At 46.6% G+C, this 16,689-nt stretch overlaps 1 protein-coding gene across 1 annotated transcript in view; it reads left to right on the plus strand.

Moving 5' to 3' along the window:
• Nucleotides 1-433: 433 nt before the first annotated feature.
• Nucleotides 434-16,689, plus strand: part of vat1 (vesicle amine transport 1) — a 31,388-nt gene continuing 15,132 nt past the window's right edge. Inside the window, exons 1-2 of the mRNA XM_034594583.1 lie at nucleotides 434-1,173; nucleotides 7,949-8,156. Of these exons, the coding sequence (XP_034450474.1) occupies nucleotides 748-1,173; nucleotides 7,949-8,156 (634 nt within the window). The 5' untranslated portion in view covers nucleotides 434-747. The remainder of the gene's footprint in view (nucleotides 1,174-7,948; nucleotides 8,157-16,689) is intronic.

Genomic DNA, 16,689 nt, shown 5'->3' on the forward strand with positions numbered 1-16,689 from the left:
TCCTCTGCCTCTCACTGTTCGTGCAACACAAACCTCCCCGGTTAAACACAGTGGCACAGTAAACAGACAGAGGCTGGCGTTTGCTGGCTGGAAGAAATATGAATTCACTACATGTGTCCGCAGCTAATTTACATCTGAGGGGCATTGTTCTCCCGAGGACACGTCACAAACACCACTCCTATTATAATCTTTGCTTCATTAGAGGCTTTTCTATATTTGTCAAGTCATTTATTCCCCCTGACCACGCCACCCGCAGAATATAAGGGAGCAATCAGCATATTGTCTTTAAGGGCTGGTTTCAACTGGATTTGGCTTCCAGCCATAAAGGGCATTTTTGCAAATCACCTCTCTGCTTGATGCAATATAGGCTCATCTTATAGCCCTGCCCAAAGAGCCAAGCCCACCCAGTCTCGCACACACACACAGAGACGCCGGTCCGTGAGTTCCAGCAGCTCTCCGTGTTTTCCGGGCTGCCTCCGTCTCGTCCCACTCACACTCTCTGTCAGAGCGCGCCGTTGACAGCCACTGGCCACTGATCAGCCCACTTTGTCGGGGTCTGTGTCTCCACGCAACACTGCTGAGAAAGAAGCTCCGACTCTCGCTTTTTTTTTGCTTTGAGTCCAGAGCAAACACACGCAGCCGAACAAGCGAGCCCGTCCTCGGCATCGACAGCACAACAAGTGACGAAGCCTCTTTGAGTGCATTTTGATTCCAGACTCAACTGTGTCTCTCAGCTCCCCTGCAACTATGTCTGGAGAGGACGCACCTGCCCAGCAGCAGAACGCCGTGGACCAGAAGCAGGACACCAAACCCGCCGAGGAGCCCAAACCCGAGCCGCCCAAGACGGAGTCCGCTCCCGCCGCCGCAGCGGAGGCAGAGGCAACACCCGCGGCCGCCACCGAGAAGGTCCCCGAGGAGGAGACGTTCAGCTACCGCGCTCTGGTGCTCACCGGCTACGGAGGCTATGATAAAGTCAAGCTGCAGGTGAAGAAGGGGAAGCCGGTGCTCAAGGCCGGAGAGGTGCTGGTGCGGGTCAAGGCTTGCGGGCTGAACTTCGCCGACTTGATGGCCAGACAGGGGCTGTACGACCGCCTGCCGTCCCCGCCAGTCACCCCGGGGATGGAGTGCTCCGGGGTGGTGGAGGCTGTAGGGGAAGAAGTGACAGAAAGAAAAGTAAGCACACATGACGCTCTGTTTTATTTCCCTGCCCATTGAAGTCACATTTCCTTGTGTTTTTTTTGTTTTTGTTTCATTTAAATGATGAATATTGCCGTGGATTTGGTGCTGAGCAGCTACATCTGGATATGGGCGTGTCAGGCTGTGCTCGCTGCTCAGGCAGCGGCACCGGCGCTGCACATTGTTACAAACTGTTTTATGATTTAATGAATTTAACACTGTTACTTCAAACAGTCAACACTAAGCTAAACTAACAACACAACCTGGCTCTTATATAGTTAATTCTTGGTGTGGTTTCGCTGCTCATCCATTCTCTCGTGCGTAAAAACGAGACACTTGTTCACTTGTTGTCTGAAAATGTGAAGCATTGAAGCCTGGTTGTGTTCATGTTGCATAGTATCTGTTTAGAAGGAAACCGAAGAAACCAAAGTGTAGAAATGACACGAGTTGAGCACAATGAAAGCAGGCGTCGCCCCTCTTGACTCCCCCGGTTTTCAATTGTGCTGCCTGTGCGCAAGGATGAATACACTTCGTATTTAGGCCACGAGATAGACTGGTCTCCGCGGTGGAGATGTACTAAGCGTTCATATACGCAACATCTGTGTTGTAAATGTTAAGTCGACATGGGCACATGCAAATCCGTAGGATGCTTTCCACCCGGGCTGCGCCTACGCTGTGCGCTCTGCTGTGCGCCACGGCGCGCAGAGGCGTGTCAAGCGAACCAGAGAAAGCCACGATGAGACCGGATATTAGACCGTCCCGGCTTCAAAATTAAAGCTTTAACGTCACATGAGCACCTTTGTGTTTCTGTGGAGACAAAATAAGCAATATTGAAAATGATCCTACAAGAAGGAAAATGTAAAATATAATATATACAGCTGGACGTGCAGAAAAATTTGTCATATGCTGCACACATATGCTGTAAATCCTCCACCCTGCTTGGGCCTTTACGGCTCTAACGTTAGCTGCAAATAAATCATTACCGATGACAAACAACTTAATTCCCTATATCCACCACTTCAGATATGTTTCTCTCGAAATGTTAATTAATAAGGGCCTTTATTCTGGAGACTAAGGAGTGTCACGTTGTTAATACGGCTGACTTCACACCGGTGGGGGGACCGGAGTCACAGACGTCTTTTGTTAACCGGGAGCGACGGTGGCGCACAGACGCACCGAGCGTAAAGGGCGAGGCGCGTCGCAGATGCAGACAGCACGGTGTGATACACGGGATCACTCGCCCTCTTTGTCAACACGGAGACATTATTAACAGTCATTAAGAAGTCACGGTTAAAGTTCAAAGTTTCAACGAAACAATCACGATTAAAACGAGTTTTCCCTTCAGCGTTGTGGATGGAGCGGGCGATGAGTCACAGGCCTATATGCCTGTCTCCTGGCTGCATGGCATCACCACGGTAACGCCTCTGCAACGCAATTAGGCGACAAAGCCCTAACGTTACACATCAGCCTGCGTTGACTCACACCGTTTATCTGCTCGAGCACCACATTCTTCTCACATCAGCCTCTTAATATCTGTGTTATCCACAGATATTAAGAGGCTGATGTACACACACACTATCAGTACATGTGTGATGCAAGTGTGGAATCAGTGCATTTGGCTGGGAGTGGCACATGTCAGATCCATATGAATGTGATTGGTGATGGGCCGTGGCCTGTGGCAGCCAGGCCTCACAGAAGTTTGAGACGCCTGTGTTTTTATGGTAACTTCACTGCTTCCTCCCACATTGTCAGTAATGTATATTGGACATAAAGGTCAAGCACGATCTCTAACACACACGCACGAATGTACAGCTTGTCACCGAGGCCTCACTTCCACATACCACCCCCCCCCCCCCCCCCCCCCCCCCCCCCCCCCCCCTTGTAGCACTCAGCTTATAAAATCAAGAGCCAATCTTTCTAATGGACTGAGATCTCTCAGATCTTTTGGCAGCAAACTCAGAGGGAATGTGCTGAGCCTGGTGGCACTGAGAGTTTTGGGGAGTTGAAATCGCTCGCTGCAGCTTTATCAGTCTGCCTGTCAATCTGTTTCCCTCGCACACACACACACAAACACTCACACACACACACACACACACACACACACACACACACACACACACACACACTATACACAGACACAAAGACAAAACCCAGAATCGGGTGTGTCTGAGGGTTTGCTCCCCCGTACACAGTAAGCAAAGCTATATGATCACATGCCATTTAATTAGATGATGCAACCAAAACATCAGAGTCTAAGTAAAGTGTGATTGATTCTTATTTAATCCTACTGACATTTGGATATATCGCTGAACCCGATGTTCCCAAATGTCAGTGCCTGCTTCCTTACACATAGATCAGAAATATTTAATAAACTTTAGTTAGTTTTTCAAGAAAATAGGATATCTCTTTCAAGATATGAAAAATATCCTCATTTAGACAATACCCAGCTCTAAGATATTATTTAAATTTCTCTATAATTAATTCTTATTTCCATAATTATTTTACATAAATGCTACACTTGTCCCCCTGACTTTGTTGTGGTGGTAAATGTTTTCATATGGATTTATTATCCCTGCCTTCTGTTGTGTTTCAATAACTGCCGCTGCTGTTAAATAAGTGTCCCCTGGACCGACGGTAAAGTTGAGTGAAGTAATACTACAGTGAGCTCACCCGAAATGACCTACAAGGGAGCACAGGGAGAAAAAAGTATACCAGTGAGTAAGAGAGGGGAGAGGGGAAATATCACAAATCACACTGAAGCTCCCATGACACCAAACATCAGCACTTTTTTTCCTCCAGACCTTTTTTTTTTCATTCTCTTCCTCTGAGTTTTGGTAGGATCTGACCCATATGTTCTCAATTACCTTCCTCTGGCCCACATTGTCAGTCTGGTATTTCCTCCAGCCCTCCTTCCCTCCCCCTTGTCTATCAATCCCTCCTTCCTTCGTTTAATCTCTTGATTCTTCCTCCATCAATTGTGCCGTCAGTGAATCCTTCTATCATGCTGCCCTCCCTTTATACCTCCATTCTCCTTCTCCCTTCTGCTAAACCAATCTATCCCTCAGGACGACTAAACCCTCCTCCCTGTCCTGCTCTTCCCTGCTACATGTCCCTCTCTCCATGATCTCAACATTTAAAGCTTGATTTCATACTCGACATGCGGCCTGTTGACAGTCGGCCTTAAGCTGCCCGGGTAAGAGAGGAAAATCAGATGTTTCTACTTTGTTTTCAACCCCCCCCCCCCCCCCCTTAAGATTGTCCAGTGTGGTTTTCCCCAAATTCTGGACATTTCTGAGATTGAAAGTGTAGCGTGGCATCAAGGCTGAACAAGCAAGGTCGAGAACAAATGGCATTTTGCCAGCGCGATATGGTGATTTGTGGCGAGCAGCATGTAGGCCCCTCCTGTCAGGGACGTAGCTGTGTGCGGGCAGGGCTTGGCTCTTTATCTTACCATCATGCAAACTGTGATAAACCACAGTAACACCTCTATGGACACCGGGGAGATATTAATGTTTCATTTGAATTACATTTACTGGAGCCATAAGGGGTTGTGTGTGGGCGTTCCATTCAACCATCATGCGATGCCTCAACCTGACTCATGAACACTGCATCAGAACCTTTTCTGCCCGTCTTTTATTTTTCCTTGCTGATTTTTTTTTTTTGCTGAGTTCAGCAAAGCTCCGAGCCTAGAAGCAGCTGACTCGGAGGCCTGCACACCCCGAAAAAACTGAATCACCATCTGATTAACTCCATTCATATACAGTTAACTGGACGTGTCTTTGTTCTGCGCCCACCCACCCCCCCTCCCCCTCGTACCCATGACCCCAACTGTGACTACATTAGACGCAGTGGCATGAAGGCTGAGAGGGGGAACGCAAGAAGCGCCTGTGTGTGTGTGTGTGTGTGTGTGTGTGTGTGTGTGTGTGTGTGTGTGTGTGTGTGTGTGTGTGTGTGTGTGTGTGTGTGTGTTTCTGTGTCACGCTGTGAAGATGTTGTAACAGAAGTGTCGCAAGGCTCACTCGCTTGGCCTTGAATGTTCCTACTCAGTTTATTTGTGACTGACAGTAACTCACATCCTTTATTTGGGCACTGACGAATAGCTACCGATGCATTTGAATGGCATGTGTGAGTCATGGTTGTTTGTGTGTTTCCTGGAAAAAGCCTGAACTCCCCCGTCTATCGATTTGTGCCACACTTTACCCCCAATTAAAGCAGCAGGACTGATGAGTTTGAAGACCCCAGGAGGAAGGAGAGAAAGGGAGAGGGACAGCGAGTCAGCATGAATAACAAAGAGAAGGACGGAGAAGTAGCCCACGGTGAAAAAGTGAGAGCAGAGTTTTAAAATAAACCAAATGACTTGGCCTGGGACAGAAAGATGCGGCTATGAAAGAGAAAGAGAGAGGGAGATCTCTCTAATTGGAGAGGATAGACAGCGAGGCGCATGGCTCCCTCCAGACCATTAGAGAGGGCCGGGTAGAGAGGGTTTGTTCCCAGGAGGAGAGAGCTTGTCTTATGCTCAGCCATGGGGAAGAATCTGGCAGGGACTCTGATGAGTGGAGAGAAGCCAGGGGAGAAGATGGGGCCCCATTGTCCTGCGTCGCTGATGAGGAAGAGGTAATACGGGACACGCCTCGCAATGGAAAGGAGATAGAGGATGGGGAAGACAGACACAGACACAGACAGCGGACGATGAAGAAATGGTGGATGAAAGAGGTAGCGTCGAGAAGACCGAGACGCAGACAGGATGAGACGGAGGGGGGACCGGAGAAGGGGAAGGAAGACGCTCTGAAGTTGCGAGAGGAAAATGAGTCGGGAAGTGAAAGAGAAAGAAGGGAAGAGAAAAAGTGAGAATAATGGAAACGGGGCAAGACAGAGAGAGAGAGACCTGTGTCGAGAGAGGTGGATAAGGGGGAGGAAGAAAACAGGAAGAGAGTTATAATGCTGCAGTCGTCTCCGTTTCCTGTTTCCCTCGAGTAGGCTTTCCTGATTGGTTAGAAAGGGCGCTTGGGGGAAGTTTACATCGGAGCTGCTCCTTCTGGAAAGAGACAGTTGTGAACCGGAGGATCCTGCTGTTGATAAGATATGAAGTCACAGAAAAGGACAAGATGGTGATCAGGAGTTAAATGACGCCTGTGGCTTCCTCGCAGTCAGAGTACTGGTTCTGAGGGATTAAAATGGCCTAAAACTTAAATGACAATCACATATTTGATCGTATAAAAAAAGATTCTAATAAACGGTAAAACTAAAGCAGACAGAAAAATACAATAGCACAATTTGTCTCTGTAAAGTCAACACAGCCCTCCTTACTGCTTTTACTCTTCTTTGGGTTACCACTCTCTTAGTTTGCTTAAACTCGTACGCTGCTTTCAGACATGCACTCAACTCCGCACCTCCTCCGCATTTTCTCTGGAGGAGCCTCCGGATATTCCACAGACTTTATACGCCTGGCCTCCTAGTATAGAATCCGTAGAAAGTCCGTGAGAACACAGCAGGTTGATCCCACCGACGACGATGTCATGTCGAGGTGCTGTAAAAATGATCACCTGATCACCTCCGCAGCCGAAGAGCAAACTCTTTGAGGTTTGTTGGAGGAGGTGGCTGCATGTTTGCACGTCACGCTCCCATCATTTCCATGGTAACAAAGAAACAGCGAGTTTGCAGGATGCTCCAAACCACTTCAGGGTCGACCGGTGAAACCTCCTGGGGAACTGAACCGTCGGTAGAGCCTCTTGATTTATGAATTTAGTTTTCGTTTAATAAGATAGGGATGCGGTCTGTCTGTGTGAGGTTTCCGTGTTCTCCCTGTGTCTGTGTGGGTTTCCTGTAGTTACTCTGACTTCCTCCCACTGTCCAAAGTCATGATGATCGATGTTTGGGTCAATGGAGACACTAAATTGCCCACAAGTGTGAATGGGAGTGTAAATAGTTGTTATATGTTAGTCCTGCAATAGACTGGTGACCTGAGTGCACCCCACCTCCTGCACAATGTCACTATATACAGTGGATGTGGATGAATAAAAGCTCCCCATGCTGTCATTGTGCTGTGACGTGGCTCCTTCTTAGAACAAAAGTTTTGTCTTGGTGTGGTAACACCCCCAGTTTTTGTGTCAAGTGGTTCAGAGGATGATCCAATATCTCACTGCGTCTCCAGTGCATTAGAGCAGTGGTATCCAATCCTTTTGTGGCCCCGGTCAGATGAACTCGAGCACCTCTTCATCTCTGCAACCCATCAATGGTTATTAATTTTTGTCTTACTGATACAGGCAGAACAGTTTGTACCGTCACCTCACTGCAAGAGGGTTTCAGGTTCGCACCCCGGTTTCGGCTGAGGCCTTTCTGTGTGGAGTTTGCATGTTCTACCCAGGCCCTCCTGGGTTTTCTCCTTGTCGAATTCCACTAACATGTAGGCTGGGCTTATTGGTGACTGCACAACATCACTAGGTGTGAATATGAGCGTGATCTGTTGTTCGTTTCTATGTCAGCCCTGTGATAAGTTGACGACCCAGGGTCTCCGGGGTGTGACTGTGAAAGGATGATGGATAATGGATGAACGCATGGATTGCTGATGAAAACTGTTGATGTTTAGGCCAGTTAAGTCATTAAGTCTGCATTTGTGTAGTAGAGCTTGGAGTGGAGTATGTCATTTTTGCATCACTTTTTCATTCATTCTTAAGCAAAATTCAATTTCATCAGATTATTTGAGCTAAACAGATTTTGAGCCCTTTGCTTCACCCTCTTTTCAGCCCCTGTCATTCTGTGCCTTCTGTTGCAGGTCGGCGACAAGGTGATGGTGCTGAGCCGTTTCGGCCTCTGGCAGGAGGTGGCAGCGGTGCCGGCGAGCCACACCTTCCTCATCCCAGAGGGCATGAGCTTCGAGGAGGCAGCGGCGCTTCCTGTCAACTTCATCACCGCCTACATGATGCTGTTTGACTTTGGCAACCTCCGGCCCAACCAGAGCGTCCTCATCCATGCTGCTGCAGGTGCTGAGATACAGGATACACAGCGTACAGTGCATGCATATAGAGGACACACACACCCTTTTATTCTATGTCGGTCTTAGGTTGGGAATCGATGGATCACTCCCCATGAAAGGGCGATTACTTAATTCAATATAAATTGATTCATAATTAATTCACAAACTAAAATGAGCATTGTTTTCCTCTTTGCTTTAGTAGCTTTAAATAACTCAAGCGGTAAAAGCCCCAATATAGGTTTATGTTGTAATCCTGCAACCGAGAACCACATTTAATCAGTTTCCTCTCATCGATTGTTCGTAAATTCTGCACAGAGCTCTGCTAAGTCGACACAAAGTAGATCTAGTTGTGCAGATCCATAGCGGGTCCTCTGCAAAACCTCAGCGCGCCGACACAAAAGATTGTGTTATTGCTCTGAAGAAACATCCTGACATATTTATCAGACTTCTTCCTTCTCGGAGCCTCCTGTTTATACATTTCTTTATTCATGTAAAATATGGCCGTTGGAGAGGATCCCACTGTTACTGTGAGATATGGCTGCACCAAACTTATTCCGGAGCACCTGCCACCTGGACTGTAAGGTCAGAGTTCGGAGTGAGTGGGTGGGGAATAAAGATAGGGATTGAGGGAGTAAAAGCACCTGTTTTGGGGCGTGATGTACAGAGCCTGAGAGCATTTGATTTAGCTGTGTTTACACAGTCGGTCCAGCTGGAGAGAATAGGAGTGAATTAACAGAAAAAAAAAAGATTGTTCTCTCCCCTCTTCTCTCTCCCGCTGTGTCGCTGTAGAGCTCTCACTTTGCCTCTGGTTCCCACTCTTTTTGTTGCACATGGAGTCAGAGAGGGATCCCTCGACATTTGGGAGAGTGTGTGGGTGTAGATGGCTCAGGGATGTAAATTGTATATATTGAAACCTGAGCCTGTTTTCTCTGTGGGACACACAAAAAGTGACAGAGGGCTTTGAGGGAACCTGCCAACCCAGGTGGATGTTTCTCAAAAGGATGCAGGATCAATAAATTTGCAAGATTCAAATGAAACCGTTGTTTCCCTCAGAGCTGAATCACAGACTCATACTTGTGGGATTTTTGGTCACAGAGGAATCCCGAAGGTTTGCGTTCGCAATATCATTCAGCTGACGTCACTCGTCCCCGTGAACACACACATCGCCCGAGGTTTTCTGCGCGGGGTATGTTTTGCTATAGGAGGAATGCTGTGGAAGTGTGGTGCAAGACGCTTTTCCCCGCCGGTTCGGTCCAGGCGGCGTCTCTGGTTTCTCAGGGCGGGCTGCCAGTCTTGGCTCGCCAGCTGTCCCGACATCAGGATTGTAAAAGCACATTACTGAGGCTCTGACAAAAACATTTGCTTCACAGTCTGCTTGCCTGCACTCTGTCAGCCTTTGCATGTGTGAATGATTATCATGCTGCTCTACAGCGCTGCTCCACTGAGACCTTGGAGCTTTGTAACAACTGTGTACATTATGGTAGTAGCTTTTGTTAAAGAAAAAAAAGCTGTCACCATTGAGTGAGATGTGAACATTTTGCTCTTAACGCTGTCTCTCTGCAGCGTAGGGCTGTGTGTGTGTGTGTGTGTGTGTGTGTGTGTGTGTGTGTGTGTGTGTGTGTGTGTGTGTGTGTGTGTGTGTGTGTGTGTGTGTGTGTGTGTGTGTGTGTGTGTGTGTGTGTGTGTGTAGCAGGGGGGTCCCACCCCTGAGTCTGTCAGAAATGGTTCCTGATGTTCCTTGATTAGATATATCAAAGGTGTCTGCTGTGACAGATCCAGGGAGAGACAGAGAAAGCGAGATTGTGTGTGTGTGTGTGTGTGTGTGTGTGTGTGTGTGTGTGTGTGTGTGTGTGTGTGTGTGTGTGTGTGTGTGTGTGTGTGTGTGTGTGTATGTGTGTGTGTGTGTGTTGGGTGTGTGTTGGGTGTGTCTGATATTCTCTAATATTCTAGAGGAGAAATATCAGCCAGGGCCTCATATTACTCACTGGATTCATTTTAGTCATATTGTTCGCAGCAGTGTGGTGTTGAATCTATAAATCAATTTGCTGATCAACCGGAAATAATTTAAAACAATTTGAATAATTGAATAATATTAATAATTCAACAAATCTCCTGTTTTCCATCCATCCATTATCCATTCCGCTGATCCTTCGAGGGTCGCGTGGGGAGCTGGAGCCAATCCCAGCTGACGTTGGGTGAGAGGCGGCGTACATCCTGGACAGGTCGCCAGTTTATCACAGGGTCAACATACAGTGACAACCATTCAAACTCACAGTCACAGTCTCCAATGATCCTAACCCAAGTCTGTAGATGTCTGCTGGAGAACCCGGAGAAAGCTCACATAGGGAGAACATACCAAAAATCTTTTTTACCAGATTTGATTATCAATTAAACAGAATCCCACATATGAGGTTTTACTGATCTCATCAGTTTGGTATCGTTGTCAGTTGAATATCTTTGCATTTTGGACTGCAGGTCAGACAAAGCCAACGATGTCAAGTCCTCACCCAACTCTGGTTAATTGTAATCAGCAGTTTGTCTGTATTTTATTTCACATATCACCAAATGATTAGTCGACAGTTTCACAATTGCGGAAATGTAAATTAAAGGCGTGGTTCAATATTTGGCTGTTCAGTATTGCAAATCAATACAACCGCAGGAATGGGTGATGGGTGAGTAACAATTATATGTGTTCGGCTCATGGAGTTGAGCAATGCTTAAGCATCGTATTAATATGTATTGAACTTGTTCTATTGCTACTGCAGCATATTATATAGCGATAATTATTGTGATTGTTTTGTAACCCTGACCTTTTTCAAATGTCATTTATTTGGCAGTAACGAGTCACTGGAAGATGCGGAACACCACCACTATTCCCTCAATTCACATTCCTTGTTTCACTTTCAAAATCTTCCAAGAATTGATGTTTGTTTCGGAGTCAAAATCGATTCCGAGTAAGACGTCAGAACACAGAGCGTTTGTTGTATTTGGGTAAACAGTAAATAACAAGTAGCGTGTTACTACCCAACCCAGCCCACAGCTCGGTGAACACCCCATTTCACCACAAACAGTATTAGCATGCGGTTAAATGGCTTTATTTTGTAACTGACAATTTCATAAGAAGTCTTAGATCCTAAATACAATGCAATTGTTTTGTTTGCCAGACATGTCAGCACAACAATGCATTCCTGCCGGACCAGTTTACGCTGATAAAATACTGAGGTTTCTACATTACCTGCAAACATGGTACAGAAGACAGAGCTTCCTTCATGGTGTGGTTTTCGTAACTATCATTTAAACCATCGCCATTTTTATTGTAGGCCCAAATAACATCAACAGGGTCTTATTGCTGCAGCTAGACTGCGTTTGAGGAGCAGTTTCTTTTTTACTTCATAAGTGCATCTTTCTAGTAAAAGCTCAAGGGGGCTCAGCGTCACTTGACCTGTCACATGGTTGACCTGTTTATTGTGCTAATTATCCACGGATTTCATCGCTTCAGGAAAATAACCAGCCGTCTTTCAATTACTTTTCAATGTCCCTTTCCCAAAAGTCCCCGAAACTTCCAGTTAAACACATAATTCGTTTTTAATAACAAAATGCTACGTATCATAAATTTGACTTTATGTAAACAGCGCAAAATCATAATTGTGTCGAAAATGAATTTACAATGTGAGCACAACCTTCTATCCCTTAAAGTATAAAATCCTTTAATTGGAACAGAACTGTAGGAAACTTGAGCAACAGACCTTTATCCAGGATATAGACAGCCATGCACAGTCTATGGCTGTGGTAGAATTACAATATGCAGAAACAGAATAAATATTAATGATAAAGGATTTAACAAGTAAACATAGAAGATTAAAGGAAACACAAGATCTGTAGCATTCTCACGTCTGAACGTCAATGTTCTGACCTTTACCCATGAATGTCTGACAGGTGCTTTGACTCTATCAGTAGGTCATCCTTCTATATGTGTGTGTGCGTGCATGTGTGTGCATGTGTATAAGTAAACTGTGGTGAATAGTCTCTCTCTCGTGGGTCCGCTCCTGTCCTCTCTCTCTCTCTCTCTCTCTCTCTCTCTCTCTCTCTCTCTCTCTCTCTCTCTCTCCAAACAATGGCTTGTTGTACTTCCTCCCATCGTGCCTCTCTTCTCCACCGCACATCTGCATCCTCCGTTCCTCCTCCTCCCCCCTCCGGCCCTCCGTAACCTCCGCTCCCTCTGCGCGACCTCGCCATATCCGTACCGGAGTCCTCGTCATTGGGGAACGTGCGCACGTTTCCCCCTTTGTTTTCCCCGGAGGGCCTGGGCGGGGGGAAGTTCAGTGACATTTGGATGTATCTCGTGGGTCCTCTAGCTAGCCAACTAGCTTTTCCTCTGACCTCTCCCTGAACTGGTCGTGATGTTTATGAACCCTGGCCGGCCGCCCCGCCACCACACCCACACTACGCATTCCTGCATACATATGGGGCTCCGCAGCTTCCAATGATGACGTGCACCTCAGTTTTATTTATGAGATCTTGAGTAACTGCAGGCCAAAGTCAAGTGTCACGCATTGTGTTGCAGATGTGGAATGCATAATATGGATTAGGTGGTGCTGCAGGAGCCAGTGTCCTCAGATTTATCTGACGATTGTGCTTCATTGGCTCAGTCGCCCCCACCCCCCGCACCGACGCCGAGTTGTGGTTGAGTTTCAAATGGAGCCCCTCAAACTGCACTCGCTAATAGCGCTGTAAGGTGCTTTGGTTTATTAAATAACACATGCTATCAATCATCTCTTCTCATAAACCTCCACAGCAGTGTGTCTGAGGTTTGTGTGTCAGATTCCTCACATCCTCACATCCTCACAGCCATTTAGGCTGGCCCTTATTAAACCTTTTTTATTTTCCCCCTACAAGCCAATTACTGAGGCTCCCTTACATTTGCAGCTGCTTCTTGTTGGAGTGTAGCTACACCAGGATTATCCAGAAAATATTTGATGTGTGAGGTTTGCAGCTGCTGCGTGTGGGTGCAGTACAACCTTCACAGTGACGGGTGACAGCAGTGGATAGGTCAAGTCCTTGTTAATGCTCCTCTCAGGAGTCGAGCTGCTGATTATGCAAGTAGTTTTTTTCCGAGCTCTAAATTAATGTTTAATATTTATAATCCATGATAACCTCAGTGTCCTTCACCATCAAAACGACACCCTCTCCCGGATGATTTAATTTCCTTATAGATTTATGCTGCAACCATCAGTTTTTATCATTTTATCTTTGTATCTTAGAATAACTGAGCAAATTGAAATTGTAATTTGGAGTAAAACTAATTGCCATAGTTGCCAAATTCAATTCACAAAATTGATAACAGGTATGAACTGTAATGGCACTCAGCAGAGCACATTACTGCACTAAGGACCAACAGTGCCGTTTAATTTAATCAAGCTACATCAAATTTCACACTTTCATAGATATCAGTTCCTCACATTCATTATTTTTTTCATCAAAATAATTATCTGGGAAATCAGTGAAAATGCTTAAAGTGATAAAAAGAAATTCCCACATCCACACCAAAATTTGATATGGTCTTTCCTGATCCATGTCACATCCTTCCACTAAGTTTCATGTGAATCAGTCCACTAGTTTTTGAATAATCTTGCCTCCAAACATACAAACAAACGGACAGGCTGAAAACACAACCTGTTTGGCGGAGAACTTTAAGCTAACTAAAGGATTCTTTCCTGTAATGATTGTTTGTGTTTGTATGTGACGCAACACAATTTCCTTACAAAGCTGCTTATCTAGGGTCTAGCATTGACCATGCAACACATGAACTTCCTTAACCCTGGATGCCCGTAATTCCTCCACCCACGTTGTAACTCCATCAACTTTGTGTAACAGTGAGCGTAAAACGTTTCTGTCTTTAAAACATATCTGTGCCTCAGTCTAAGAAAGGCGTCGTCAGAAGTGAACTGTAAATGCTGAGAGCAAGTGGAACAGGTGGCTGGATCTCTTGGGTTTGGTTTGAATGGGGGCTGCATCGTGGTGTAGATCTTCACGGCTGCAGTCAGAGCTGTAGGCAGTGGCCTCGGGCGCTACGAGCCTCCAGTGCGCAGATGACTGCAGATGGGGCAGCTAAATGACAAGCAAAAAAATAAATGTTTTGGGAAGACTGATTATTGCAAAACAACTTGTGGGCTGTGAGAAAAGAGGAAGATGGCTATGTATCTTATCTCTCCCCGGACTCCCTTCTAGATTACGTTTCTCATTAATTTTTCACCAGCTGACAAAGCCCCTTGATGTTAAAGCACAAGCTCGAGTGTAGTCGCGACTCTCACTTTTATAGATGCATTATTCCTGCGTGGGAGCCATGATAAAACTCTGATGTGCCTTGAAAATGGTCCACCCCCCCCCCCACCCCCCCCCCCCCCCCCCCCTCTCTAGTCTGTCTGCTCGGGAGGTCGCACCCTAGTTTAGAGAATGCTAATTCAGTCTGACCACCAAGCGGGAGTCTGGGCTGCGTGGTTGAACCGTCTCTGTGTTCCCTGGGCCTGGCATCGCCGGCGGCAGATCAGCTGCACTGATAGGAGAGGGAAACCAGGGCAACCTCCAGCCTAACCCGCCAATCACATTGCAAGCACACGCGCACATCGCTGCAGCGACAGAATGACCCCATCCACCCCCCACCCACCCTAACCACAGCATGCAGCTGCAGGTGTGTGTGAAACCTGTGTCAGGACACCTGTTCTATGTGTGTGTGTGTGTGTGTGTGTGTGTGTGTGTGTGTGTGTGTGTGTGTGTGTGTGTGTGTGTGTGTGTCCCTGTTTGTGCAGGGGAAGAAAATGGTTTATGACATTATAGCTGTGTCTCAATTCCGGTGCTGCATCCTTCAGAGGCTGCATTTTGAAAACCACTTGCGTCACACCAGCGCTACTAGACCCTTCTTGAAGGCTCCTTCAAATGCGGCTGAGAAATGTGTCCTTCCATCCCCAAGAAATGAAGGCTCCAATGAGTGGATCCTTCTCTGGAACAACCTATCCCAGGATTCATTGCGCATCAGTGGCTAACCGTTTTTCAAAGAGGTAATGACGCCGCCAAGCGAGGAGACGTCCGATGCTTGAGTATCACGCTCTAATTCAACTGAACAGCTAATGGTATACATGTTTAACAAAAACTAGGGGCATACAAAACTTCTGCCATGTCCAACATCGGCGCTGTCGCTAGGCAACAGCAATAAGGGCAGGGACAAGCAGGTGTCGCCAATTATGGAAAGCTTCGGAAGACCAGACCGTCTCATTTCAGTTTGGCCTTTGCAGTCCTCCTAGGCCAGATAGACCGAATCCCCAGAAGGATGCATCCCCTGAATCGAGCCACGGCCGATGTGTTTTTCTGTGTCCTGTCTTTGTGTTCGTTTGCTACAATCTCACTCAGGAAAACACAGGGACCAACTTCACACACAAGCAAAGGGTGGTTTTTTTTTAATATACTCACTCAGTAACTTTAAATGCGCTTCCTCCAAGCTGCACTGGGAGAAATTCGCCATCAGAGCGAGCACATTACGCTGCTCATGAAGCCCACAATGTGAGCACACACGCACACAGTCACACACGCACACACTCATCCAAGAAAAACAGCAGGGTTATATAATGCAGAGTAATACCTCCAGAGTACACATTCACAAACGCCGAACCACATCTCCTATCGCCATTACGGGGCTCTATTTGAACTCCGCTGCAGAGAGTGGCAGTAAAAATTTCATTTATTTGGTTCTGTTTTGTTGGTGTAACACCGCAACAGCGAGTTTGAGTCAAAAAGAGATGCTTGGGTCCACATTTGTATTCCATTCTTTGTCGGCCGCAAAGATAATGATAGGCTAAGGAAGGAGAGAGTCCTTCAAGAAGTGTGGAAACAAATGCAGGAGAAGTCGCACAAGTAAAATCATATGGAGCTTAGAGACCAGGGCCCAGTCATCTCTTTGGTGTCGCCATACGCGTCCCCCTACTCACACCTATACATCGCTGCCCGGCTCACGCGGTTCACAGATGCTGTGCCGTGACATAATCTGTATTTACACCAAAAACAACACGTGTGCGGTCAGTGAGCACGTAGCTTGACAGTAGGTTGAGAAATTAGACACAGCAGACACTGTGTTTTTTGTATGATTCTGAAAGAACACGTCTGAAGTCCCTGTCCGCTCCTGAATGAACTCTGGGTGTGGAGCAATAACAGTGGCCTCAGTGTCAGTGTGGATTCCTCTGTGTTTTGGGGGAAATTCCTCGTTGCTGCTAACAGTCACGTTATGGAAGCCAAGTGCAATTTGTGCCAGAATGCGAGTATGTAAAGGATTCAGGGAAAGACAAACCCCTGCTGTGTATCCCATTCCTCCAGAGACACAAATGGATAGGTGGAGGTTTTTTGTTTTTTTTGACATTTCCCTAATTTAAAAGAATTCGCTTAAGCTGCTCTCTGTTTCCTGTGCAATGGGTAAGTGTTTGTGGATGGTCCTCAATCACACTCCACCTCCACCGAGAGAGAGGATTCTGGTCCAAAGTAGATAAAGAGGGAGA

This window comes from Hippoglossus hippoglossus, chromosome 8 (assembly GCF_009819705.1).
Source record: "Hippoglossus hippoglossus isolate fHipHip1 chromosome 8, fHipHip1.pri, whole genome shotgun sequence".
In the NCBI taxonomy this organism is placed as follows: domain Eukaryota; kingdom Metazoa; phylum Chordata; class Actinopteri; order Pleuronectiformes; family Pleuronectidae; genus Hippoglossus; species Hippoglossus hippoglossus.